The sequence below is a fragment of the Tripterygium wilfordii genome, chromosome 18 (assembly GCF_013401445.1).
Source record: "Tripterygium wilfordii isolate XIE 37 chromosome 18, ASM1340144v1, whole genome shotgun sequence".
NCBI classification, from domain to species: domain Eukaryota; kingdom Viridiplantae; phylum Streptophyta; class Magnoliopsida; order Celastrales; family Celastraceae; genus Tripterygium; species Tripterygium wilfordii.
Window position 1 is genome coordinate 10,094,632 of NC_052249.1, and position 23,769 is coordinate 10,118,400.

The following is a 23,769-nucleotide window of genomic DNA, read 5'->3' on the forward strand; positions in this document are numbered from 1 at the left end:
CCCCAATTTCTTACTCCAATTTTAACCCTCGTCCATATGGTATGTTGAATCAATGGATATTCCAACATCTGTGTCACATGGATTAGGAGTTAAAATTAAATATAATTTTTGAGACTTGGTCCAACGTGTTGGAGCAGACAAAGCAAGCCTCTATCGAAACTGTGACTCGGGACCTTTTTCTCTCTATTTTTTTTTAATTATTTTTTTAATAAGTCACCTCTAGATCTTCAAGGAAAGAAAAACTACAAAATAACATTTTTTTGGCTTGTGTAATCTCTCGTGCATGCAACAAGAATCTTGAGGCGTTGGGCTGTCACGTTTCATGATAACGAAATGGGACAAAATTGTCACGTATTTCATGGTTAATTAATTAGCGGAATCAAAATCCATTGGTTGTTGCATTTCAATCATGAATCTTGATTGATCCTTACCAATCTATTACGATTTCTATTGATTTGTGACTTTTTTCTTACATGTGTAAACGAATTTTTTTTAAAACCAACAACAATATCATACAAGCACAGTTTCAGCAGTTCGTCTTTCCTGACCTTTTGCTTTTATATGAGCTTAAATTCGAATTATCAAGCTTTTCGTAAATATAGAAGTTTCACACCTGACGACAAAATAAATTGACCTAAAGCCCAGTGTGTGGTCACAAGAATATGACTTTCAATGAGAATTAAACTCAGGACCTTTCGAATTCATACGATTTGGACAATAGAGATTCATGTGTATGCGGACACGTTTTTAGGCCTACATTGTACACTAACGTTCATATTAGAAGTCTGTTGTTCATGCGTTACTTAAAATAGTTTGTTTTACTTGCAAAACAGTAAAATAATATATATATATATCCAACATATGAGGAAAAAAAAAGATGCCAAAGCCATAAAGATGTATTATGTATATATGTTGTTGCTCCATATCACACCTAGTTAGATTCTTTGTTTGTTTCTCTTTCGAATAACATGTACTAGATGGCATCCGTAACAACTAGCTTCTGAGGCTTAATAATTATAAAAAAAAGAGAGAGAAATAATTACACTTCGTTGGAGTAAAAATAAGGTTACGTATGATATAAAATTATTAGGTGTTTGGATAGTTTTTAAAAAAATTCATGATAGTATAACTTTACGCAAAAAGTGACTCTTATACGCTGCAAGATGTATAATATAAAAACACATCAAACTTGTTTTTATTTCATACGACGCACCAAAAATAAGAGATAAAATGAAAAATGACACTTGCCACTTTATATTCCCAGAGAAAAGGTGTACGTCTTTAGCTAGAACACTTTGCAGTTTCGTGAATTTGCACTTCTCTCAATGGCAGTGAAAATTAGTTTATCAATTTCTGTTACATCTAGTTTATTTTGTTGTTGGCTTGATGAGAAATAATATTTTTTCTAGCTGGGGATAATTAAGACATATAATATCATTTTTTCTCAAAATAAAAAATATAATATCACATATCCTATACTATCATTTTGTTTAACAACAAACCAATTAAAAATTGTATTGTATGAGAAATATATTACAAATGTCTAATATCATATTCTTTCCAAACACAAGATATAATTAAATTATACATGATCACTTATATAGTGGAGTTTTTTAGTTGAGATTACAAAAATGGTATACAGAAGAGAGGAAGTGAAATGCATTCTTTTTTTATTTTATTTTATTTTTTTGTCGGAAACACTAACAACCATTATATAATCCTAAAATGGAATACGCCATTTTTTTTATAGAAAATGGAATACGCCATTGAACTTAGACACTTCCAAAATTGATATTTAGTACTCAAAAACAACAAAATGGAATTACGACAGCACTACGTATGCCTAACAAATTCAGTCATCATCAGTCATAACATGTAATTAGAGAACGTAATAACGAAAGTCAATGTAATTAGATAACGTGATACTATTATGATCAGTTATGAAAGAAATTGTTAGGGATATATAAAGTTTTCGAAATGAAATACTACAATAGAAAATGCATGCGTGCAAACAAAATAAAAACGATCAATATGTGGGACCCGCATTGAAACATGATTAGCTGTGAATTTTAAATTTTTTTTTTTTAAAATATATGGAACGTGAACAATCATTTTTTTTTTAAAATCTTTCAAGCTACACAATCTTGATTCAAGAAATCATAGGGGGCCCAATTCCCATGATTGAAAGCAAATATAGTTAATTTTCTTTAAGTAAAATTTATTTGGACCGTACATATTGTTGGTGTATTTTAAATTAAATAAAAAATAAATATATATTATATATTATATATTTGTTTGATGTAACTAAATATTTGATTTATTATCTTAATTAACCTATTAAGTTTTTTTTTCGCAAATTCATGACATTTATAACTTTCAATCTCCTCTTCCTAGATTCTTCTAGATTTTATCTCTTTCAATCTCACTCTTACAAGGAAACTCTGTAGTTGTGAGTGTATCACTATTTGAAGTCTTCTTCCTCCACTTAGAGAAGTGCAACAATAACAGACTATAGTTTAATAGTATTTTTTCCATATAGCAAAGTACTAGCTAGTGATCATATTCTCATAGGAATAAGGAATGGAAGATAACAATATTAGGGTTTTATCCTCAACGACATTTAATAGTTTTGAAATTACGCTATTAAATTTATTGAGGTGATCGTTTAGAGATGTACTTTTAACCATCTGCAACTTGTACAATTTGCTTCTTGAGATGTACCTTCAACAATCTAATCGTAAACCCTAACTTGATTCTAATACCAATTTGTGCATAAATAGGCCATAACATTTATGATCAATACGTTAGCAAATAACGAATACAAAGAACAGAGAAATCAAAAATTAAAATCAATCACACACAAGACAAATAATTTTACGTGGTTCGACCAATCTTGTCTACGTCTACAAGCAATGATGATAAATCTTATTGATGAAGTTACGAACTCTCTCTTAATACACAAACTCGCTATCATTAGGATTTTCACAATGAGAATATTTATCGTATGGACAACCATCAAAAAGTTCCAATCTACAATGAGTGGGATCCCCGTTAGGGGGGTGGGCTTCATCTGTCATAATGCGGTCGTGATCCAAATAGGTTTAGTCGACCATCCTAACAGCAAAAGTTAGGGGCATATAAAATAAGAGGAGAATTGGTTCAATTGAATATTGTGTACACATTAATGTTGACGTCTTACCTTGCTATCGCTTTCTCTATATCAATAACTAACATACATTAGAAGACAATTAGGAAGGTTACAAATTATATTCTATAAAAAACCATTAATCCACGTGATATATATATAATTTATAGCTTAAATTTACTTAATTTGATGTTACATGTACCTGTTATTTTAATTATTTTTTTAATTTGTCCGTCTTAATTTCACTTTCTCAAGCCATCATAATCATTAGAAAAAAGGAAAAAAGGAAAGCTGGACTATTCCTCTATTTTTTTAAGTGGACTTTCTAGCTCGTTGTTTAATTTCGTCTTTCATCTTTCGCCTTTGGTTGTGGTGGGTCTGGGGAGGGGATAGTTTCTGCTGAGTGAGTCTTCTTCAGCTTTGGCTTGTAATCTTCTTCTCTTCGTCTTAATAAAATTCAACAGATTTATCTGAAAAAAAATGTAGTAATTATTAGATTTCAAAAACTAATTTTCAATTCGACGCTGGAGAAATTTATTAGAGTTCCCAAATCCAATAACTTCAAGCCCTTTTGCAGAGAATAATTGTGCATTTATTTTGCAACTGCCTGCACAAGAGAACAATGAGCTATAGGACTCTCGAGGTGTTCCTTAGGGAGACTCTCTGATGATCAAATCTATTCAAGTATTACGCGTAAAGTGTAAGTGCTCTGAAACTCAGAAGTTCGCAAGTTCAAGAGATTTGAGTTATGAGTTTCCAGTTTAGAATTACTTGGCGTGGAGGCTTCTTTTCTTCTTTTTTTATAAGCATACTGATTTTATTGATTAGGGAAGACAAGAGGACAAAGAAGAACAAAAACCACAACAATACAGACCATCAAGGCCATCCCAGACTTGAGAGAGAAGACCATTAACAGACGGAGGGAGGAGCTAAAAAAGAAGGAGCTAGGCACCCCAAACAACCACAGCCCGGGTGGAGGTATGGAGTGAAAGAAGTTCGGTTCTTATAGGGGAAGTCTTGCTTTCTCCATAGTTTTAGGAAGGTTTCCTTGGGCCGAGTCCCCCTTCTTTCTTTCCTTTTAGAAGACTGATATCTTCTCTAGTGAAAATTCTCGATTCCCTTAGATGTTTGATCACCTTAGGGTTTTTGGCTCCTGTTAGGTGTTTGTCACATTGATCTTTCCGAGATAATGCATTTCGGATGTCATTTGCATCAGTGTTATTAGAATCAGCCCGGCCCAACGTTAAGGTATGCAAGTTACCCACCCCATTTTAGAGTACCCCAAATTGGAGCAACCAAAAAAAATGGGTACCCAAAGTAATTGTTTTCACCGAATACTTATTGGAGATGCCCTAATACTTATTTGATCAACTTCACTTCTAGTTAAAAATTATTGTCGATGCACGGTACGTAGTTTCTTGCTTATACTTCGACGACGAGTGTCGTCATGTCATTGCGTAGTCATTCTTTGTATTATCATTTTGAAGAAAAAATACTTAAAATAAAATAAGCAAGAATTAATTGGTAATTAACTAAATGGCATGAATCAGGTGAGGAATAATTAAGTACAGCTAGAATAAAATAGAAAAAGTCCGTCTCTACGGGCTCTGTATGTCCGACGACGATCCCTTCCAACTACTAGACGACACACTATTCCCACATTTGGCCACCGTCCTCACGCTCTCGATCAAAGCCTCGGTTCGAGCCTCCTGCGACAATATCTCCGCCAACTGTTCCGGACTTATCACCAGCTTCACCTTCCACACACCGCTGCTGTTATACCTCGGAAACACCTCCGCTTCAGTTCGCCTCAATATCCTCTGATTATCAAGCGACATGCGATGATAAGGCGTAGAGCTGCCTAAGTGATTATCATTAGTACTGTCCTCTAATTGTCTTGAAAATTGGTTGGCGTTGAATGGAAGAAGGTAGTAGAGTTTTCCGGCGCGTAGCTCTTCGTTGTGGAGGAGGGGTTGAGAGAAGAGGTCGTGGGTGCGGTAGATGGCGTGGCCGGGGAATTCGTTTGTGATGGACTCTGCTGTAACTGGTGCGTAGAGCTCCATGATGCCGCCGTTTGATGTCACCACTTTTATCATTTGCTCAACTTCTCCAAATCCTTTGAACAAGCAATTCCCCATAATGTTATATTTACCCAATGATTCTCTTCTACCTTTTTTGATAATCGAAAGAAGTATATATATAAGAATGGAATCAATGAAAGGATAATAAAAGGTTTAAGAATGCGTCGGTGAGGTGTTTCGTGAAGGTTTCACTAGGGTCCATTGATCGAGCCGACACAAGTATATATCCTTTTCTTGACCAACCCAAATTAATCCCAAATATTTTGGTTCTTTGTGGTGGGCTGGTCCCATGTTTCTTCGCAGGGTTGGGTTGGTGCTCGAGCGTACACATAAAATATCCTTGTTTTAGGTTAACCCAAAAAAAAGAAAAGAAAAGGGTTAACCTGCTGAAGAAAGGGGTTAATTTCATCGCTACTTTCTAACTACAGTACTGCAGAAAAGTTACTCAAGGTGAATGAGTTGGCTGACACTAAATCCTTTCATTTACGATCGATAATAAAACAATGCAAACATCCAAAAATTATATAGGTAAAATATTTGATGCTTGGACTCATCTGGTAGTTCATGATGGTTTAGGGTGCTCATGGTCAATGGCCACCATTATCATGGTTTTAATTGCCTTATTGACCAGTTTACAACCTTTGCTTTTCCAAGTAGAGCCCAGTTTTAGGCCATAAAAAAATAAGAGAAGTGCTGGACTTCGCACAAAGTATGGGTCAGGCCCGTCAGAACGACGTCGTTTTGCACAATGAAGGTTCAAAAACCAGGGACAAATCATAACACGAGTGCCCAAAAAAACAAATGCTTTTTATACGGCTAATAATATATATATATATATGCCACCACTTTTGGTGGCCTACTCATTGTATACTTGAATGTTTTCTTCCTTGGCATGATGACATGACCCTGTAGTATAAATTAATTTGGTTTACTTCTCAATTTTAAAACTTTATATATTACTGACTTTTACATAAAGACAAAACGACAAAGCATCTAGCCGTTAAATGCAGATTCTAAATTATCATTTATTGGCAGGGATGGTGCTATGTATATAGCTTTTTTTTTTGAGTTACAACTAAAGTAGATATCCAATAACCGCTACAACACACTACCCAGAGTATTACATCCAGGCAAAAAAGTGTGTTGTAGGTGAAACTTATATACTATTTCAGAGGGACAATCCTAATCGATGTGGGAGTACGCAGAGGTAAACAGAGGCACTTCAACCACATATCTACACACACACTCCACTCACACATGTGAGCTACAACTGTTTTTTTTGAGTTACAACTAAAGTAGATATCCAATAACCGCTACAACACACTACCCAAAGTATTACATCCAGGCAAAAAAGTGTGTTGTAGGCAAAAAAGTGTGTTTCATACATAGCTTTCATGCCACTAGTTCCATTCATATAATTAAAGGACATTTGATAAAACAATCATCATGCATGCATGTTTGAAAAACGAAATCTTTTATCATACAACCAAATCACCTGTTAATCACGGTTCGAACAACCAATAAGGGATAAATTTGGTTTTTCCTCCCATTAAGTGTTAGTTAAAGTTTGCATCTTTTGATTGAGCCTACATCATTGCGATATGTACGTGGTGCTGTTAGATCTTGTAAGAAAATATGCAGTGGTATTGGTAGACCGTGTCACACATTTATCTGGTGTACTATAATCAATAGTATTGTGATATTTCATAGATTGTTTGTATCAATTTATGGGTGGTTGAAAATAATTTGAAATTTGAATTATAAATTAATTATTTTCATCAAATCACTCATGATTGGACATCACATCCTATAAATTACCAGTTACATCCTATAAATTACCGATTGGTTCTAGAATATCATATCAACATATATATATATATATATATATATGACATGACAATGTGAATATTTTCTCGTTATGTATGGACATCGTTTCACTAAGCAAATTACTTTTTTTTCTTTCTGCCACATAAAACGAAAGAACAAGAAAACAAAGCTAACTAGGTTGAAGTCAAAACCATAGGGAGGTGGGTCATGCCTTAGTGATGCAAACGTTGTTGCCTACCCCAAAATTATGAATTTAATTGTGACTAGAACTGCATTAATTCGCCAGGTTTAATTGGTTGTCTCTAGCTGGTGTTAGGCTTTGATTTCTTTGTTGTATTTAACTGTTGTTCTAACACTTTCTTTACGTGTCAGCGAACGTAGCTCTTAAGGTTGGGGAAACGAAATTCAAGTATAGAACCTAAATATTTATATAGACTCTTGACGGATCACATTCAAAAATGATAGGGATTTAAAATTTTTGTTGTCTCAAATATATGATGTGTCAAGTAATGAGTGAATTTATGTGAGTCTTTTATATTTAAGTTGAAAATAAAATAACACCGAACCATTAGTTGGAGTGATAAAAATAATATGTATCACCTTAATAACTAAAGTTTGAATCCTCTCTTCCCGTTTCAAACCACGTGAACCGGTTAAATCCAAAGTGGAAGCCAAGTTTGAAAATAATGTCAAATTGCGGCTTCACCAAGCGTCAAAATTTCAAATTAACCTAGATGAAGAGTATGTCTTTTTTTTTATTCCCTCCAGATTTAGAATATTAATTTTATTGACAACGGCGCTGCCAGTAATCATTGAAATTGCCAACTACGAATGCAAAAAAGGGCCGTGAATCGTTCGCGACGCCGCATCATTTGAACGGTCTCCGCCAATGCCTCCGCGGTTCTAGTAACGTAATTGAAAACGCATGTTTCATGCGCGGATAAAAATGTCAGCTGGTGCACAGTCCTGCACTGTAACCGGATCAGTTAGTCACGCATTCGTTCGTTTATGGCTGGCGGTTCATATTGTCACGGCGGCCTTTTTTATGTATGACCATCCTTTGTTGTTTCTACACGTGTCAGAAATACTAATTTATTAATTGAGTCATCCAATAAAACAATCATATGTAAATGGGTCATGGTTGCTCATGATATCAGGATAAACCCAAAGGGACCCACAAGTTTCATGTCATCACGTCACATGGGCATATTATATTATATATCGTGTGTGTATATAAATATATTCTTGTGCTATCTACTCAAGACTCAGGAGACGAGGAGACCTAGCTAGCTCATCACAAACGTTTAACTAAAGACCATATATATATATATACGCATCCAAGCAAGGAGAGAGAGAGAGAGAGAGAGAGAGAGAGAATGGGGAACTGGTTTGCTAAAAACAAGATGGTGCACTCTTTACCTTTAGACGAGAAAGAAGGTGGTGTGGAGGATGATATTGGAAGAAGCTTTGGCCAATTACCTGGAGCTGGAGCGAGTGGGGGATCCATTAGAATGAAAGTACGTTTGACTAAGACGCAATTCAAGGAGTTGATGACACAGACCGATTTGAGCAAAGGCACTTCGGAGTTCGCACAGTTGGTTCTCAGAGACTGCTCAGAAGGTAAATTACACGGTCGTGTTGTTCCTAACCATGGCCAGGAAGTGCTAGTCCAGGCAAATAAATGGAGTTTGTATACTATTAACGAATGAAATCAAGATACATAGTTCATGTTTTGTAAATCTTGTCATAAATTTTAATGAATTGTTCCCATTTGCAAATGGATTTGTAATTTTGTTTCATCTTTAACCTTGTCTTATGAATTCTTACTATTATTTGGATGATTAGTTTGTATTCTACTCAGTTCCAGCGTAAGTTGGTGTCGATAAACAGAGGACTTTGTTGGGCTTTGGATGTCGTGATATAATGGGCTGGATATTTGGCCCAAGTTAAAAGGACTGATTCAATAGCTCTGGGCGATCCCACATAAGCATATGGTCTCCCTCGTCCATCCTTCGATAACTTGAATCGTTCTGGTTTTTTTAACAATAGAGAGAGCTAGGATAAGAGCTCAACTACTCTTATTTATGTGTTCAACTTTCAGCTTAAAATTTCTCTTACTTATATATTTTGCATATGTATGCGCTTAGCTACATATATATACTATTACTGTATTACAAATTTACAATTCAAGTCTAAGTTTGAAGGTTTGAACTTAAATAAACCACGGCAATGGATCAACTTCCATGAAACAGCATCATCAAAGAGAAAACTTAATGGAGAATTATTTTTTTTTGACATATAATATTGTGACCCAAATTGCATAAAACTTTTATTAATGATAATAAATACAGAAGTTTTCTGATTGCCACGTGTCATTAAGAGGGTAGTCAAAGGAGAGAGACATACCAGTGGCAGTGGACCACAGAAATGAAAAAACAGATGAACAACCTGGAGGCTGGAAGTGGGTCTGGAAATTAATAATATAAAAAGTAAATATAAAGCAAAAGATCATAAATGGATGTTATTATTATATGCACACATTAACATACATGGGGATGGGGTGGCCACGTTACTACTGCAGTCAATAATCTGATCACATGCAGAAGCAGCAGCATAGTCATAAGTGATGAGACCTTCTGGCAGTAATTATTATTTGTGTTTCAAACCGCTGGATTATCGATGGTAAACAATCAAATGCTCTATAAAACCTTATGATGATGATATGCAGTTTTAGTTTTAGGGGTTAATTATGGAAAACACTGACAGAGGCATGTGCTAGGCTCTTATATATATATATATATAATTTTTGCAGCCTTCATGTTCCAGTGGGACACCCTTCACTTTTTTCTTTTCTTTCTTCTCTGCTTTTCTTCTTTCATACGCGCTGAACTCAGGTTGTCAACTCCCACGCCCAATAATTTTGATATTATTTCCTGTTTGTGTTTCAGTTCGGTCTTAACTATTATCAATGTAGAGTAAATTGGGTAAGCAGTTTGAGTTTAGAGTCCATCCAACTGTCTGATAGACATGTTGTGCTAGATAATTCTTGATTAAAAAAAAAGTATTGGTCTTAGTAAAAATTTAACTCAAAATTTTCCGAATTCATATGATTTGCTCCAAAAAAAAATCACTCGACCATAACCTAACTGAATGTGAATCATATACTATACCTCCTATGCTTAACTCATAAATCCGCTCATGTTTGCACCGCATCAAGGGTACACATGGACTCCAACTAATTCAATCATTGCCTCTTTATGACAGGCTCTTGGTTCCTGTTTAAGAGAAAATATGTATCAAACTTTGACAATTTTATTTTAATTGGATAAATACATAAATTAATACAAAAACTAAAGATGTGGGGGTGACGTTACCAATGATGTTCATTGCCTTCAGCTTGATAGTGATTATTGACGTTAATGTTGGTATAGAGACAAAATCAAGAACTTATATATATATATATAATCGGTATGATTTGTATGTTATATGATTTATATATAACATTTGTTAAAAATTTTAATTTATATTTTTGTTGGCCCTTTTCGCTTTGGAAAATTATCAATGCTTATCATAGAAAATAATAAATAAATAAATAAGAAACCTAAAATACTGTTATTTAATTGGTCGATACTTAAAGGGTCTAAATAAATTATAAATTAATCCGTATTTAGAGAAGCGTAGGGTATGTAGCTTTAGCATAGTTGGATAGAGTCCGTGATATATATATATATATATATATTTTTTGTCAGCTTATATATATAAAAAATTGATTATTTCCTTAATTAAACAAATGAGATTGGGATCTACGGTCATTTTCATTTCCTTTTTAGGAAGAGATTGATTTTTAAGATTTTCAATTGCAGCAACAATTGTAATTCCAGCCAACGAAGCTGCCAACAGAGCCGACAAAAGGGGGTGGTTAGAGAAATATTTTTAAAAAGAAAACCACGTGATGACAGACGGGGGTTTGACCGATCCGTTAAACATTGAACAGTCCAAAGGGAAGACCCGTTTGAGAGACAGTCATGATTCGGTTGCAGAAGTGTCGTTTAATTAGATCTAATTACTAGTCTGCCGATCCTATTTTGACCATTATCGTCGCCGCTTATCACGCACTTTTCTTATTCCATCAATCTCAAATTGCAATATATTGTTTTGTCATATTATTTTTTAAGTAATGATACGAATCTCAGCGTTTAATATTGGATTTTGTGCGTCCAATTCACGGATCCTAACATATGATATACAAGTTATCCCAACTGTTACGTTATACGTACAAGATTTTATGTGTATCTTGTTGAACATCTTAAACTCACGAATTCACTTGAATTCTTTACGTCCAACTCAATTGCTGAACTATTTATCATTTTCGAGAACCGAACCTCCCTGCTAGGAAGTTCAAATCAAAGCCGTGTATAATTAAAACCTCTAAATCTTTACATTAGTAGGTTTTGGCCTAATACATAAAATTATCCCTGGAACTACTTTAACGCGGACACTACTATTAACATGTGACATTCATTTTATGGTTGCATTGAGTATTGATTCACAGCTGGGTTCAGATAAAATGTAGTGGAAAACCATGAATAAGAGGGACCCATTTTGTCAAATTGGGAAAGCTAATTAAGGCAGTGGACTATATTTAGTGGGGGAATTTAAGCCATTGATTTATTGTCAATGCAGACACTTGTTTTAGTATTTTTGTTAGGTGGTGTTTCAAAGCATTGTTTTGCAACACAGAGAGGCTGGCCCCTGTTCATTCAAACACATCCATGCTATTATTGTATGTTTTGGATTTTATCGGTTCTCATGGATACATCGCATGCCTTTGTTTTTCTTAATCATCTTACATGTGAGAAAAAGTCTCATACATGTGAGAGGGAAGATTTTTCTTAAAAACCATGTCACTTGAAGGATTTGGCAGAGTGTTTTGACTTTTTTGGCCCACCAAACACACATAACCTCCTCATTAGCTGTCGCTTTTCGGTTAGCTCTGCTGCAAGCCTGCAACAGCAGCGAGCATGTGTTGAACGGACCCAAGCAGGCACAAACACAGAGAGGGTAGTCAAGGCATCTCAAAATTTTTCTCAGACCCAAAAAACAGTCATGCAAGGTTGAATACAGCAAAGCAACTCGCAGCAAAATTTGTTAGGAGAGACTCTTCATTATCGCATGGCCCATGAAATTTACCCTTTGTGCTCATGAAGAAAAATAAAATACAAGTCCCATGTCATAAAAAAAGAATACAGCGAAGCAGACCCACTCGACGCATATGTATAGTATATGGATAATACAGAGAGTCAGAACTAGAGGGAGAAAGTAAGTGGTAATACAGCGAAAAAGGTTGGGTCTCTGGTCCCTGATATTTCATTGGATATCCTTTGCCAACAACACCATTGTGGTTGTGGGTGTCCACTGGCAGCTTTTTTGTCCCCCCTCTCTATTCGTTAATGTCGTTTAAAGATTTATATTTGTACATTTTCTTCTGGGTTTCTTTTTCTTCCTCTTCTCATTCTCTTTCCACCTTCAACAGTAATGATTTTCTTGTTAGGGGTATCCTTCTTGAGGAATCTGAGAAGTTTTGATTGTGAAAAAGCGGCTGTTATTATAGCTTTCGAAAAATCAACTAGGAGTACACGAACAAGAAGTAGAAGAACAAAACAAACACAGACGCAAGCGCACGAGTGTGTGCCAAGAAAAAGAGACTACTATTTGTTTTGAATGATTTGATCATCAAACAGAACAAACGGCTCTCACTACCCTTTTTCTTTGCCTTTCCCCTTCTATATTTGGCTTCCGGGAATCCTGGTTTGGTTCTGGGTTCTCTCTGCTTTCTTTCTGTTTTCTTTAATTTGTTTTGGGACTTTTTGAAACCCTTTGTGAAGTATGTCTCAACAGAGGCAATTCCAGATGGTGGTAGGCAACAACCCAGGTGGTCACTACAATGATACAACTTTTACCAAAATCTTTGTTGGTGGTTTGGCTTGGGAAACTCAGAGAGACACCATGAGGCGTTATTTCGAACAGTTTGGGGAGATCCTTGAAGCTGTTGTTATTACAGATAAGAACACAGGGAGATCCAAAGGTTATGGCTTTGTAAGTCTTGCCCTGATTGATCATTATTTTTTTCTAATTCATGGCCTTCTTCCATTGATGTTTTGATGTTCTTTTTTTTTTTTCTTTTTATTTTGGGTGATTTATCAGGTTACATTTAAGGATTCCGAGTCTGCTATGCGGGCATGCCAAAACCCATCTCCTGTTATTGATGGAAGGAGAGCTAACTGCAATCTTGCATCTCTTGGTGCCCAGAAAACACGTTCATCAACTAATCCTCAACATGGTTAGTCTCTCTATTATCTTTCTCTCCCTCATTTTCCTTGCATTTCTTGCAAAATTGTTGTTACAATATCGCTATTTGTCTCAAAAACCAGACTTTTTAAAAAAAATTTGTGTTAGAGAATGTGGAACTGGGCATCAATGATTCGCCCTCCAATTTTGAACCCACTTTCATTTTGATCATTTTGTACATCAAAACCTCATTATAACCATACCCATCGTCAATGTGATATCAAATTGATAGTTTGGATTTAATTAAGCTTGGAAGGCGTGGAAGTATTTACTTCAGATCATAAATATGAAAACTTCAGGCCCAGGACGGTTTAGATCAGCCCCAGCTGGATTGGTAGCTCCACCGGCTTTTCATGGCTCATCATCAACACTTGTTCATCATCATCAACCTTCTGGTCAATACACATTTCCTTACTCCGCTTATGGGTGAGCAAAACAATCATATGTAGGATTAATTAAGCCCTCTTATGGGTAATCAAAAACATCATATGTAGGACTAATTAAGCTTGATACACATGACACCAGCATATTCTGATATGATTTGTTTCACAGGTATTCTGGATATACACAAGACCCCTTGTATCCATTGGTTTGTATTTCCTAGTATGTTTGTGTAGAGCAAAATTTGTATGCATTGTTGAATTAATTTTGATTGTTTTGTTGCAGAATTATTACAATGTCTATGGTGGTCAACAATTCTCACCTTACAATACAGCGGGGACATCAGGGGCTGCACCTGGGATGTTCCACAATTTTTACCCAATATATGCCCAATATGCACAAAGTAGTCAAGCTCATGGTTTTGGGGTTCAATATCCTCAAATGGTTCAGTACCCTTATTTGCCTCAACACTATGCAGGCTCTAGTACTGGTATTCTATCACTCCCTCCTTCATTGGCAATGACTACTACTGGTACAGGTGATAAATCTATCTATATATATACATGTTTCTTCTACACTAATTAAGCCCAATTTTATTTAATGTTATGGTTGAACTTGAATACAGGATTAAATATAACAGGTGCCACAACCACTTCAACAATAACAGGTGCCACAACCACATCAACAACAATATCGACGACAAGTACACCACCAACAATGACAACCACCGGAGTAATTGGAGCTGGGGCAGCTACTACTTCACAGCAGGCATCATCAGGAACCGCTTCTGAGCAGAACTCGTCAGCCAAATAGTTACTGGGAAATACATGGAATTACAAGGCTAACAAGATCGTAAAGCAAGAAAGGCGTGAACAAACCAAAAAAGGAGAATAAGAAGACATTCATTAAGTTTTTACTGATCAGCTGGCACAGGAAGAGAAAGAATATCCAACAACTCGCGCACAAGTAGTCCTTTAATTCATTCTTCGGTCATGATCAACAATATATGTTTGTTTAGGAAAATAGGGAGTCTTTAATTTTCTAAGCATTAGAAGATAGAATCATCACATTCATTTCATTTTCATGTAATTGGCATAAGGTGGAAACCAAATATTGGCTTTGGATTCCACCTCAAAGACTAACTATTTGATGACCATGTCGTCGTTGCACAGAGCATCCGATGACATAAAGTCCTCTGTTTATATCAGCCTTAGTGGGTTCAAAAGATTGATTTTGTATCTTTGAACCCAGATTTATTGAAATGGTGGGCTCGGACAGCTCACACATTAACATTGTAACTTTTGTTTTGCTTCTGTTAGTTCATTAATTGTTAATGAATGATAGCATGTTGAGGTATAGGATTAGTTGGAATAGAGACTTCTGTCTCAGTCCTTGTTTCCCTCTTCTTATTTCTTCTCTCTTTCACAGATAATCATAGCTTTTGCCTTTCATCAATCGCTTTCAGTTAGGAATTCTTTTACTTCTTTTAAAATTTTCATCTTTTTGTGTGATCATGTGTTTGGTTACTTTGGTATCCAAGGGGATCTCACAAACATGGTGGTCAATGGGGGTGGTGCAACTTTTTCCTTTTGAATTTCAACTTCTGGGTACGGCAAGGGTACGTTTCTATGCCTTTTTTAGGAAAAGATACAGTGGGTATGGTTCGGGTACGGTAAACCCAATACGTACCCCATTTCTACTTGTCCCCAACAAATCAATAAGCAAAATCCCAAATCAATATACACTAGGCAATAAGCCAATATGTAGTCATTTGGGCCCAAACAAATCAGGTACCCAGAAGTTGTGCTTCACACACGAAGGCTTGATTCAATTGTGCAAAGAAGCTTATTCGGCAATCGATTTTCTCTGGTGCTGGGTTATACTTGTAACCCAAAAGCAAAGTTGTGCTTCAACAGTTAGACTGTATAATAATACTGTAATCAAAGGCTTTGGTACTTAAGGGAGAGAGCTAGGCGAGTGGGATGTGTTGCTTATAGAATTTTAGCAGAGGGTTTGTGTTAAGACTGTAGATTTCTTGAGGCAAGTCATATGCTGGAAGAGATGATGATTGAGTCATATTGTCCTTCTGGTGACACTTGCTGTATACTTATAAAAGGCCTTTGCTCCATTGCCAGGTAGTATGGAGCTGTGAGCCTGTAATGTGGTTGGAAGAGATGAGTAGGGTTGAGATTTTCAACAATACGAGTAATTTTCTCGTTAAATTATTAACAAATTTTTTTCTTTTGAAGATGATCACTTTTAAAATAAAATTGGTTGATCAATTTGATTGTATAGAAAAGTTCATATTTTATTGTATATCTGTAGACAATTAAAGAAACGAGAAGGCCTATGTTAATATTAAAAACATTTTTTTTAAAATTCCGTTTAGAAATATATTTCACATTAGAATAGAAAATGTAGGGCAACAATATGAAGGGATGTGTTTTATGTTATCTAGAACACACAACCAATCAAAACTCGTTAAACATTAAAAAGAAACAACAAAAATAAGAGGTATGCAGAGACTCCAAACAAAATAGGCCACTCAATGCAACTCCGTTCGCTACGCAACCTTTTTACCTTTTTTCTTGCTTGTAGCAACATCTTTCTTCTTGTTGTAAATCGGTAATTTTGAATACACATATGCCTAACTCAATCGTCATACGTCTAACTCAATCAATGTCTAAATCAATCGATTGTCAATCAAACCATTCTCGTAACTCTAACTCAACCGATTATCTAATTCAATCGATTGCCAATCAAATCACTTTGGTAACTCATTGGTTATTAAAAACATTCATTCAATAAGACAATAATGCAACAATGAAAGGAAAATTGGTCCTTTAGTTCCATGAAGCAAAAAAGGGTCAAAGTTGCGGTTCGTGGTCTAATAATTTGTTAAAAAGATTGGTTGGAATTATTCATAATTTCATCAAATCTACACCATTACATGATGGAGCATGGTATTGTCAAATCCAATACAATTATGTATTGAATGGGAAGATTCGATGGAATTGACTCAACTAATTACAGCCAATAATTTGAATCGAGTTAGAGCCGCTCGTCAGGTCCCCAACTCCCAGTCTCCCCTCCTGTCTTCCAAACAGGTCCCTGCCCTAGTCTCGTAATCATTATCAGATCATCGGAGAGTCGACGAACACCGCACTCCGGGAGGAAGCGCGTATATTTGCTATTGGCAATCTCTGGTCCTCAGAGTTTGGTAATCTATCGCCTACTTGTTTTCTTTTCCCTCTTTTTCTAGGGTTTCTCAATTTCACCTATTTACGAGGACAAAGAATAAGGGATTCTAATCAATTGTCGGTGTCTCGTATGCCTTGTTTCTTAATGCAATGTTCTGACAGGGCATATGCCTGCCAATGAAATATATATCAATGTCTATAATGTTTTGTCCTGTTTTGCGTTGCTTGGGAGTTCTTTACTAATGCTCCAGCAGGACTTCATAGGTCTTCAATATTACGGGAGGAAGCAATGTGTTCTTGGATAGAACGACGGAGCTATTGATTTGATAGTCATATTAGTTTGACCAGTGATAGGATTATTGGTGAAAATGGGATTCTTGTTTATCACATGGTAGCTGGTTCTTGCGCCTTCAGATTGTTTGTTTGTCTATGATATTGTAGATGCAATACGAAATGAAGGCTTGCCAACCGATGAAACATTCATGATTTGGGACCATGGGTTCAGAATGGAATTGTGTTGCTGCTATCCATTTCCTATATCTTTTAATCACGCCTTATAGTGTTTGCACTTCGACTTGTAAGCTACAATTGGAATTTTAAGCGAGTTACTTTTCAAAAAGCAGTATTAGTCCTGTTTCCTGATAAAATAAAGAAAAAGAGAATAAGAAATTCAATCATTTTATAATTCCCAGGCCTATTGTCATTAGCTGAGAAAGTGAATTCTTTTGTGTATTTGTCATCTCTTGTAAATCTTAATGTATGTCATGACATATATCATTTCTTTATGATAGATGAAAGGCGCTTGGACAGGTAGGAGCTTTTGGAAACATAGGGGGTGTAGAAATGGAGAGGAACAAATCGGTTTGGATTTGGGTGTTATTTGTAATTGAAGTTTATGGTCACTTTTCAGAAATTCATTACCTCTGCAAATATCAGGAGGATAGAGAGTTCATATTTTTAAATCAATTTGGTATAGCACTTGAGCATCTTGGAGATGAAGCCTGTGGAGCATCCGTTTGAGGACTACTCTTGGTTTACTCCATAGGATTGGTTATTCTTTTATAGCCTTCATGTGTTGATGACATTGGACAATTAAGTTTCAACAAAGGGAAAGTGAATTTCGAAGTATTGGAGAATGTCAATATCATAATTTATTTTCCCTTTGCAGTCTGCAGTGAATCTCACTTACCAAAATGTAATTCTGATATCAGGAAATGGCTGGTCGTTCATCTCGAATGATATATGTTGGTAACTTGCCACTGGATATCAAAGAGTGGGAAATTGAAGATCTCTTCTACAAGGTATGGATTTTACTTACTCAAATTGTTGCAATATTTTTCTGGCACTTCTCATGCACAAAATCTGATCAGTACAACAGAGATTTACCAAAAAGAAAAAAGAAAAAAGAAGTTAACTTAATATTTTAATTATTTGTTTTATTTTATGTCATTCCTCAACTTAGCCTTATGTTTTTTGGAGCTTTCAGATTATCATCTTTCAAATAGTATGTTGTGGTTGAGAACCACGAGTAGATTAAATGTCACTCATGTGTATGCTATCTCATAGAGATCTTGAGTTCGAGTCTCCCTCACCCCCTACCCTTGTAATTGAAAAAAAAAAAAATACGTTGTGGTAGGAGCCATATTTCATGTTCCTCCCTGGATTTTTTTGAATGGACCTGGTAGAGTAATGAAGTTCTTTGAATGGATGTGTTGAAACTAGTCTTTGGGTTATGCCTGTAGTTTCTACTGCAACTATTTTTCTACACAGCATTGTTTGTCTTAAAGTTTCATTTACTAGAATGACAAATTTTAAGGATTACAAGATACATAATCTAATATCTGCCTGCAGTATGGCCGGATTTTGGATATTGAGTTGAGGCTTCCGCCTCGATCACCTGGCTATTGTTTTATAGAGGTATGTACTGGACATGTTTACGTGAAACATCTGTTCTTCTCCTATTGTTTACATAATTTTGTTGATTCCAGTTTGAGGATCCTTTGGATGCGGAAGATGCAATCAGGGGTCGAGATGGCTATGACTTTGATGGATGTCGTATTAGGGTAATTATCCTTTAACCAAGTTACAGCTTTCCGGAAACTTATGTCTTTTTAATATGCTGCCTCTCACTTGGCTTAGGTTGAGCTTGCCCATGGTGGTAGGGGAAAATCATCATTGTCACGCCAGGGTGGGGGTGGTGGTGGACGATTTGGTGCTTCACATCGTTCTGAATTTAGAGGTGCGTCACATTTTTGTAAATTTGCTGTCTTTTTAATTGTTCTGCCAGTTAGGCTTGCTTTCCTTTTACGTTTTACTTATGCATTTTTTATTCTATGTACAGTTGTTGTGCGTGGGCTGCCTCCTTCTGCTTCCTGGCAAGATTTAAAGGTAGGAGGATTGCCAAATCAATCTTAGTTTCAGGCTCTAGCTATTCAGATTTATTTCTCTATTTCCCTACCATAAATGATTTTATTTCAGGATCACATGCGCAAGGCGGGTGATGTGTGTTTTGCTGAAGTTTCCCGTGATGGTGATGGTATGACCTCTAAAAAACTTAAGAGCATCAGGCAATTTAGATTGAAAATTTTTCTTTTTGCACTCGTGTACGATTTTTTGCATTATTGTCAAGTAATGCATAGAGTTTAGAAAGATTGTGCCAAACATATTTGTAGGTTCTTATTATCCTCAAATAAGCTTTTCTATTCTTTGCCTGAAACTTATGTTGAAACAGGATAGCTTTTAGCATACATTAACTTTTGCAGGTCATTCGAGGACCTAATGTTTCAATTTTATGATGACTTGTAATTTTGGCGTTATATGAAGTGGATAGTTGTCCAATTTCTAAATTTAGATACTTCTTAATGTTTGTTTCTTAGGCAATTATAGAGCATAAACAAATCATCTAAAAAGCTTGTATGTTCCTGTTGATAACTGGTGGGTATTTCCTCCAAAATGGCCAAATTTTGGTTTACGTCAGTTGGAGCTCTTCCTCTCGCATATCTTTCTGCCATCTGTAAATTAGGCTGCCAGACTTCGTTCCAGTAGTCATGAATTATTAATTGCTGTGTTATGCTTTCCAGTATCCTTGGATGTTATATCGTGAGTACCTCATCTCATGTCAGTATTTATAACAACATCAGTCTGTCTCTGACTTTTGATTTCTGGGGTAATTCAACCAAAATGTCTCCCTATTCTTGTTTTCTAAAAGACCTGAGATTTCTTTTTTCTTTTATGTTTATGGGTTTTGAACAGAAAAGACCTGACTTTTTCCAATGAAACTTTATCGTAATCCTATTTTCCCAAACTTAGATCACAAGACGAAAGTATTAGTGGAGAGTGTTATCTTATATGGCATTTCAAATTCCTTTGGTAGACTTTAAGCAGTTTGGGATAAAGGACTAGTGTAACTTTCTCCAAATATTCTAAATTAAAACTTGTTATTGTCATCATTTTTGGTTTTTATTTTTGGTGTATGTGGTTTCGTTTTTCATGTTTATTTAAATGTCATACTGTTTTCAGGAGCAACTGGAATTGTTGATTACACCAACTATGATGACATGAAGTATGCTGTAAGTTCATGATAAACTTCCTTAATGATTTCGATGTATTTGTGGTTTTTTCTTCCTACTAATTTCTTTACTTTGGCTACTGGCACAGATTCGGAAACTAGATGACACTGAATTTCGGAATCCTTTTACAAGGGCTTATATTCGGGTATTTTTTTTGCTGTTACGTTGAAAAGCCATACTGATTTTAACTCAACTTCTGTTTTGATTATTCGGTTTTATGATTATTAGTTGAAGACTCGAGGACAATTGAAATTAGAATGAATTCTTTATTATTTGTTTCCAAGTTGCCTTTGGTTGGATTTTTCTGAGGGTATTTGTTTTTTTGGTTAATAATTAAGGATTGTGCCATAAAGCACAAATCTCTTGCCATGTAGCAAATAATTGATATATTTGTGGGTGGTCCATAGTTTATGTTCCTTCTATATTTGGCAGGTGAAGCGTTATGAAGGCAGTCCGCATGGGGGTCATAGTAGGAGTCGCAGTAGAAGTCATAGCAGGAGTCCAAGAAGGAAGCGGAGGTATAGCTCTTTATCATGCTGGATCCTCCTTGCATTTTCATCTTTGTCATTATTGTTATCATTGTTGTTGTTACTTGCAATTTTCTGAAGCTGAAGTTGCTTCTTGGTGCAGCAAATCCGTGGAACGGGGTTTATCCAAATCTAGTCTTAAATCTAGATCTGCATCAAGATCTAGGTCATTATCGCCTGCCTGAGCATCCAGGTATTTGGAGTTCAATTTGGACTTTGACAAAGTGTACTATGGATTATACGTGTTCATTATCAATGCTCATTTCTTTGCTTTTTTAAAAATTATGCAGTATCGAATTTGAAGTGACATCACAATTTTGTTGTCAAATATGCCGACGAGATGCTTGCTTCCCATCAATGTTCTAATTTCAGTTTTATATCTTTTACAGGTTTACTGAGGCAATGTTTAGCATCTCACCTTCATATTCTTAGCTAAATTCTCAACATCTGTAGAAGATTTTCTTAGAAGCAGTGGACTTCACTCGGGTAAAATGCTGTTGAGCAGACCCAATTGAAACTTGAAGCTACTATGTTTTCGACACTGATAAAATCGATGGCACTTGAGAGCATTGTTTGTTATTATGTTCTTAATCTCATTTCGGTGAGCCGTAGACTATCATTTTGGTGAAGTTGCCGTCGAGTACATGCTTGCTTATATGAAACTTTCTTCTCGTTGTAATCTATGGTCATATAGGTTCAGCCATTGTAGTTGTTCGGAATCCACAAACCATTTCGACTGGCAGTCAGAATTTCTTCCGAGTATGTCCTTGAATTCATTTGAGACGTGAGCAAAACTCAGATTGGAGAAGATAATGGTCAATGGGTTCCCTTATTGGAACCATGTTGGTAAAGCCACAAACTTTGGCATGGTGAAAATTCTTTATTTTCTTATGGAAGTTTGTTCTATGAATTTCAAAAATGAAATAAGCATCAAGGAATGAAATAAGCATCAGGGAATGAGCCTATGTAATTCCCTTTTTTATTTTCTTTTCATTCATTTAAAACAAAGAAGCCTCTTACTTGGTGAATAGAACCCCCAAAAATGCCATGAAAGCCGAAATTTTTTATTACAATCACATGTATGTAATTAACAGCGGCTTAACTCGTGTAGGCGGGTTATGACTTATGGGCTGGCATTTCGAAATGGGCCTCTAAAATAAACGGAGCCCATTGGAAACTTCTTTTAAAACCTCTGACTCGCATCCCTCGCAAGTCTGAAACCCTAGAATTGCCTTTAGCAGAGCGGCTGGGTACTCTTCAGCATCTACTCCCGAGGTGAGAATGAAGATCTTCCTTCGCTGTTTCGTCTCTTGTTTCTTCGAGAATCGTTGATTTTGTCATTCACTCTTCGTATGAATAGTTGACGTCTTTCGCTAGTTTTGTTCTTAATTGTAGTGTATAATTTCCTCTCATATACTTTACGAATCAGGCATCGCTGTCTTTAGATATTGAAATCCATTCCGTTAGATTTTGTGGTTTTGTTTTGTTAATTCTGTGAATGATCCAATTCGTTTAAGAGATCTTAACCTTTTTTTTTTGTTTATTTCGTATTTGCTTATTTTTGTGATGTAGTTAGAACGATGTCAACTTCGGAGGCCGCTTGCACTTATGCCGCTCTCATACTCTTTGATGATCGCATTCCTATCACTGTATCCTTCTCTTAGGCCGTATACACTTGATTTTCATTTATGGTTCTTAGTTATGTTGAACACATCTTCATATATACATCTGGTTATATTCAAGTCTTTGCAATCCTTGTTGTTATGTTTATAGTTATTTTCTGAATTGAAGTATAATGTGCTAGCTCTCTGTTTCCAGAGTTTTCTGTTTTTGCTGATTATTTTATATTTAGTTTATAACTTTGTATAAGCATGTATGAATTGTGAACATATTCTTGTGCACGTACAGAAAGTAAACACAAGATTTGAAGGAGATTTCTGCATCATATATTGATATTTCTTTTGAGTGATAATATTTTATGAATATGTTAAGAAATTTATCAAAGTTAGCCATTGTCTTGGATGTGAAGAGTTTTTCTTGTATTCATATTTTTGTGTTTCTGGACACATGTTTCTCTCCTTAATTATTCATGCATAGGCTGAGAAGATCTCAACATTGGTTAAAGCTGCTGGTGTGAATGTTGAATCATATTGGCCAAGTTTGTTTGCAAAGCTTGCTGAGAAGTGCAACCTGGAGGATCTCATTATGAATGTAGGAGCTGGTGGTGGTGCAGTGGCAGTTGCAGCTGCCACACCTGCCGCTGGTGGTGCTCCAGCTGCTGCAGCTCCTGCTGCTGAGGAGAAGAAGAAGGTAACGAGTTCCGTTGCCTTGTTGAATGTTGAAAGGTGAAATTAAGATTTTAATGTTCTGAAATGTCTAAATGGTTTCTTGGTTCTGTAATGTTGTAGGAGGAACCTGCGGAGGAGAGTGATGATGATATGGGATTCAGCCTGTTCGATTAGAGGATCTCATTTCATTTTACTTTGGTCCGACGTCTCTTTACTTTAGTAGTTTCCCATCACATCTTTTTGGTAGTTGTTAAGTGACTTGATATTAGCATTCGTGAACTAAAGGTTATGACATGTTTTTGCACAATGTGGATTGCTACCTGATACATATGTATTTCAGGTGCCGTTGAAGTTTTTTTTAAATAGTAATTATGGTTTGAAACTTTGAATTGGTTGTGTGGTC

The 23,769-nt window shown here is 35.8% G+C and overlaps 4 protein-coding genes across 8 annotated transcripts; 3 read left to right on the top strand and 1 right to left on the bottom strand.

Annotated features, from left to right (window-relative positions):
* Nucleotides 1–4,647: 4,647 nt before the first annotated feature.
* On the bottom strand, nucleotides 4,648–5,340 carry LOC119984468. The gene has a single exon (XM_038828439.1). It carries the CDS (start codon nucleotides 5,281–5,283, stop codon nucleotides 4,744–4,746), a length of 540 nt encoding a protein of 179 aa, XP_038684367.1. The 5' UTR covers nucleotides 5,284–5,340; the 3' UTR covers nucleotides 4,648–4,743.
* A 6,617-nt stretch (nucleotides 5,341–11,957) lies between these two features.
* LOC119983642 (RNA-binding protein 38) lies at nucleotides 11,958–15,120 on the top strand. The gene is made up of 6 exons (XM_038827332.1): nucleotides 11,958–13,149; nucleotides 13,258–13,393; nucleotides 13,701–13,827; nucleotides 13,954–13,990; nucleotides 14,068–14,320; nucleotides 14,408–15,120. Exons 1-6 carry the CDS (start codon nucleotides 12,940–12,942, stop codon nucleotides 14,593–14,595), a joined length of 951 nt encoding a protein of 316 aa, XP_038683260.1. The 5' UTR covers nucleotides 11,958–12,939; the 3' UTR covers nucleotides 14,596–15,120.
* A 1,638-nt stretch (nucleotides 15,121–16,758) lies between these two features.
* On the top strand, nucleotides 16,759–21,929 carry LOC119983619 (serine/arginine-rich splicing factor SR34A-like). Of its 4 annotated transcripts, none has more exons than XM_038827308.1 (13): nucleotides 16,759–17,002; nucleotides 17,774–18,119; nucleotides 18,194–18,283; nucleotides 18,834–18,899; nucleotides 18,971–19,045; nucleotides 19,122–19,221; nucleotides 19,324–19,370; nucleotides 19,461–19,518; nucleotides 20,502–20,551; nucleotides 20,640–20,696; nucleotides 20,984–21,069; nucleotides 21,182–21,271; nucleotides 21,468–21,929. In XM_038827308.1, the coding sequence occupies exons 3-12, from the start codon at nucleotides 18,197–18,199 to the stop codon at nucleotides 21,261–21,263; spliced, it is 708 nt and encodes a 235-aa protein (XP_038683236.1). In that variant the 5' UTR covers nucleotides 16,759–17,002; nucleotides 17,774–18,119; nucleotides 18,194–18,196; the 3' UTR covers nucleotides 21,264–21,271; nucleotides 21,468–21,929. The 4 variants fall into 4 exon arrangements, with proteins under 4 accessions (XP_038683236.1, XP_038683235.1, XP_038683237.1 ...); XM_038827307.1 differs by having other exon boundaries at nucleotides 17,774–18,107; XM_038827309.1 differs by having other exon boundaries at nucleotides 17,774–18,091.
* A 312-nt stretch (nucleotides 21,930–22,241) lies between these two features.
* Nucleotides 22,242–23,757, top strand: LOC119983621 (60S acidic ribosomal protein P1-like). 2 transcript variants are annotated; one of them, XM_038827311.1, is made up of 4 exons: nucleotides 22,242–22,353; nucleotides 22,651–22,727; nucleotides 23,176–23,388; nucleotides 23,487–23,757. In XM_038827311.1, the coding sequence occupies exons 2-4, from the start codon at nucleotides 22,659–22,661 to the stop codon at nucleotides 23,538–23,540; spliced, it is 336 nt and encodes a 111-aa protein (XP_038683239.1). In that variant the 5' UTR covers nucleotides 22,242–22,353; nucleotides 22,651–22,658; the 3' UTR covers nucleotides 23,541–23,757. The 2 variants fall into 2 exon arrangements, with proteins under 2 accessions (XP_038683239.1, XP_038683238.1); XM_038827310.1 differs by having other exon boundaries at nucleotides 22,290–22,353; nucleotides 22,655–22,727.
* Nucleotides 23,758–23,769: the final 12 nt, after the last annotated feature.

Excerpts from the sequence above, each read along its gene's own strand:
- LOC119984468 (XM_038828439.1), bottom strand. The coding sequence starts at position 5,283 with ATGGGGAATTGCTTGTTCAAAGGATTTGGAGAAGTTGAGCAAATGATA.
- LOC119983642 (XM_038827332.1), top strand. The coding sequence starts at position 12,940 with ATGTCTCAACAGAGGCAATTCCAGATGGTGGTAGGCAACAACCCAGGT. Across the intron at positions 13,991-14,067 it reads AAGACCCCTTGTATCCATTG|AATTATTACAATGTCTATGG; the intron begins GTTTGTATTTCC and ends GTTTTGTTGCAG. Across the intron at positions 14,321-14,407 it reads AATGACTACTACTGGTACAG|GATTAAATATAACAGGTGCC; the intron begins GTGATAAATCTA and ends ACTTGAATACAG.
- LOC119983619 (XM_038827308.1), top strand. The coding sequence starts at position 18,197 with ATGGCTGGTCGTTCATCTCGAATGATATATGTTGGTAACTTGCCACTG. Across the intron at positions 18,900-18,970 it reads CTGGCTATTGTTTTATAGAG|TTTGAGGATCCTTTGGATGC; the intron begins GTATGTACTGGA and ends TGTTGATTCCAG. Across the intron at positions 19,046-19,121 it reads TTGATGGATGTCGTATTAGG|GTTGAGCTTGCCCATGGTGG; the intron begins GTAATTATCCTT and ends CACTTGGCTTAG.
- LOC119983621 (XM_038827311.1), top strand. The coding sequence starts at position 22,659 with ATGTCAACTTCGGAGGCCGCTTGCACTTATGCCGCTCTCATACTCTTT. Across the intron at positions 22,728-23,175 it reads ATGATCGCATTCCTATCACT|GCTGAGAAGATCTCAACATT; the intron begins GTATCCTTCTCT and ends ATTCATGCATAG. Across the intron at positions 23,389-23,486 it reads CTGCTGAGGAGAAGAAGAAG|GAGGAACCTGCGGAGGAGAG; the intron begins GTAACGAGTTCC and ends GTAATGTTGTAG.